At 37.8% G+C, this 2,910-nt stretch overlaps 1 protein-coding gene across 1 annotated transcript; it reads right to left on the reverse strand.

The window, feature by feature from the left end:
- Window positions 1-1,271: 1,271 nt before the first annotated feature.
- LOC145624954 (uncharacterized) lies at window positions 1,272-1,916 on the reverse strand. Its single transcript, XM_081678039.1, has one exon. It carries the CDS (start codon window positions 1,914-1,916, stop codon window positions 1,272-1,274), a length of 645 nt encoding a protein of 214 aa, XP_081534165.1.
- Between the last annotated feature and the right edge of the window lie 994 nt (window positions 1,917-2,910).

Below are 2,910 nucleotides of genomic sequence, written 5' to 3' on the forward strand. Positions count from 1 at the left end.
TATTTCACCACAAATTTCACATACACTCTTCCCAATTGATCCATCGACCATGTACTCCTCATGGGTATGAACGTTTCACACTTCATTAATCGATCCACTATGACCCATATTGTATCTTTTCCTACTCGAGTCTTGGGTAAGGCTCCCACAAAATACATAGAGATCAAATCCCACTTCCTACTAGGCACCTCCAAGGATTTAACTGTTCCTTGGGGTCTCTTATGCTCGATTTGACAAGTCAAACATCTAGATACAAATTCTGCCACTTCCCTTTCCATATTTGACCACCTGAATGTCTTCTTCATGTCCTTATACAACATATCCCCTCCGAGATGCATTGAATAAGGAGAACTATAAGCTTCCTCCATCAACCTTTGCTTCAAATCACTTTGATTATGTGGAACACACCATTTCCGTTTAAACCTCATGCTTTTCTTTTAACGTCTGAAAAGCCTTCTAACACTCTGGAGTCCATTCATACTTACATTCTTTCCACATCAAGCTCGTCATATGCATTGCTATTCTCAAGAAATCCTTAACAAATATTCTATAATGACCCGCTAACCCAAAAAAACTCCGAACATCAGACATACTCCTCGGGGTCGGCCATTCACTTACAGCTTTCACCTTTGCTGGATCCATCGATACTTCTTCCTTAGAAATCAATGACCTAAGATAGCTACCTCTTCCAACCAAAACTCGCACTTTGAGAGTTTGACATATAATTGATTCTCTCTCAAGGTTGACAATACTATCATCAAATGATCCTCATGCTCATCCCGATTCTTTGAATACACCAAAATATCATCGATAAACACTATAACAAAATTATCTAAGTATGGCCTAAAAATTAAATGCATTAGATCCATGGAAACTGCAGGTGCGTCTGTTAACCCAAATGGCATAACATTGAATTCATAATGACCATAACGAGTCCTTAAAGCACTTTTTGCAACGTCTGACTTTGCTATCCCCAACTGATGATACCTAGACATCAAATCGATCTTCAAATATATTCCCACCCCTTTTAACTGGTCAAACAAATCATCAATCCTAGGTAACGGGTACTTATTCTTGACCGTCACATTTTTCAACTCTCGGTAATCTATACATTGCCTCAAGCTTCCATCCTTCTTCTTTACGAACAACACTGGTGCACCCCATGGTGATGAACTCGGTCGAATGTCTCCTTCCTCCAGCAAGTTGTCTAACTGAGTCTTCAACTCTTTCTTCTCAGCCGGGGCCATCCTATATGGAGCCTTTAAAATAGGTCATGTCCCGGCCAATAAGTCTATAGTGAACTCAACATCCCTCACAGGTGGCATCCCTGGAATTTCATCGGGGAAAAAGTCAAGAAATTCATTCACTATTGGAACAATTTTCCCATCATCTTTATCTCCTTCTTCTATCCTTTGGACACTACACATATACAGTTGATATCCTTTTGATAAACACTTATTAAGATGCAAAGCAGATACGATCTTCAACCCTAATCTTTTCCCTTCCCTTTGATAGGTTACTCTAACTTTTCCCGGGCCACACAACGTGACCTTTTGGACCTCACAATCAATTTGGGCCATGTATTTTCCCAACCAGTCCATCCCTAAAATAACATCAAGATCTTGTAAGTCAAGCTCGATTAAGTCTGACGGAAATTCTACTTTTGAAAAGACAAGAGGTACACCCTGATGCTTCTTAGTGCAAGTCACCACTTCCCCTGATGAGGTAGAAATATCTAAGGAAACAAACACCAGACTCTCTAACTTGAGTCTATCTACTAAAGTTTTAGAAATAAAAGATTGAGATGCCCCTGAATCAAACAAGACTTCAGTAGACATAGAATAAATAGAGAATTTGCCAATTACCACATCAAAAGTAGTTGCAGCCTCACGGTTATTCATCACTGTAGGCGTCATTTAAAGTGCCCCTACGTTAAAGCATGTGTGAGTATGCTTGACACTCATAGGATGTGGGGATTGACATAATACGATTAGGGACAAAGATAGTAGGGAGCCGCCAAGAAGTTTTGAAGGAACTTTTAAACCGTTCATGGATCATTTAAGGCAACAACGATAAGGGACAACGATAGGCAACAACGATTGACCCATGAAGGTTACACCCTATTCATAATCCATGAGACTAATAACTCCATATTTTTCGGAACCACGAAAGGAGGATCGGGGATGATGGTACGAAGTGAGTCATGGAGTCACATTTGCCCGTATTATACTCGATTCTTATAGTAAAAGTAATTCCTGCGATCTCAAAGGCATGCAAACAAAATATTCAATTTGCTCCAAACTATTATTAGGCTAAATTGGTTGAATATTAATGCAACATATAATTCTAAAATATCGTGATCACTTAATTAAACAACAAGATGAAAAAGGAACCAAACCGGTTGTCCAAATTATCTTATTAGTCATGATTTTCAATTACATATTCCCTTTAAACATGCAATATGGTGATCACAAAAATGTAATTGAATTAACATTAATATTGGAATCAATTTAACAATAAATCCAACAATATAAAATCATTAGAAAAATAATAGAAATAAAATGAACATGATTCCTTACTTTGATTTTACTTGCTTGCAACTATAAAACAATAAACGAGTTAGTAACTTCAAGTAGATAAGAAAACAATAATTAAAAATTAAATTAATTAGAGTTAATTTGGGGCCAAACCCTCAAACAGTTCTACCTTTCACGCCTTGGTTTAAGGATAAAACCTCGGGTAAAGTACGGACTCCTTAGAGTGCTTATGGAAGGTATTTTGAGAGAATAAGGTAGACTAGTGTTTAGGCTAGATCATAGAAGAGAGAAGAGAATGTTCATTGATGCCCCGAACAACAGAAATAAGGGGGTATTTATCGGGAAAATGAGCAGAGAGAACACATGGAACCCT

Source organism: Chenopodium album, chromosome 3 (assembly GCF_948465745.1).
Source record: "Chenopodium album chromosome 3, dcCheAlbu1.1, whole genome shotgun sequence".
NCBI lineage: Eukaryota > Viridiplantae > Streptophyta > Magnoliopsida > Caryophyllales > Amaranthaceae > Chenopodium > Chenopodium album.

Coding starts and splice junctions, on each gene's coding strand:
- LOC145624954 (XM_081678039.1), bottom strand. CDS start 1,916: ATGACGCCTACAGTGATGAATAACCGTGAGGCTGCAACTACTTTTGAT.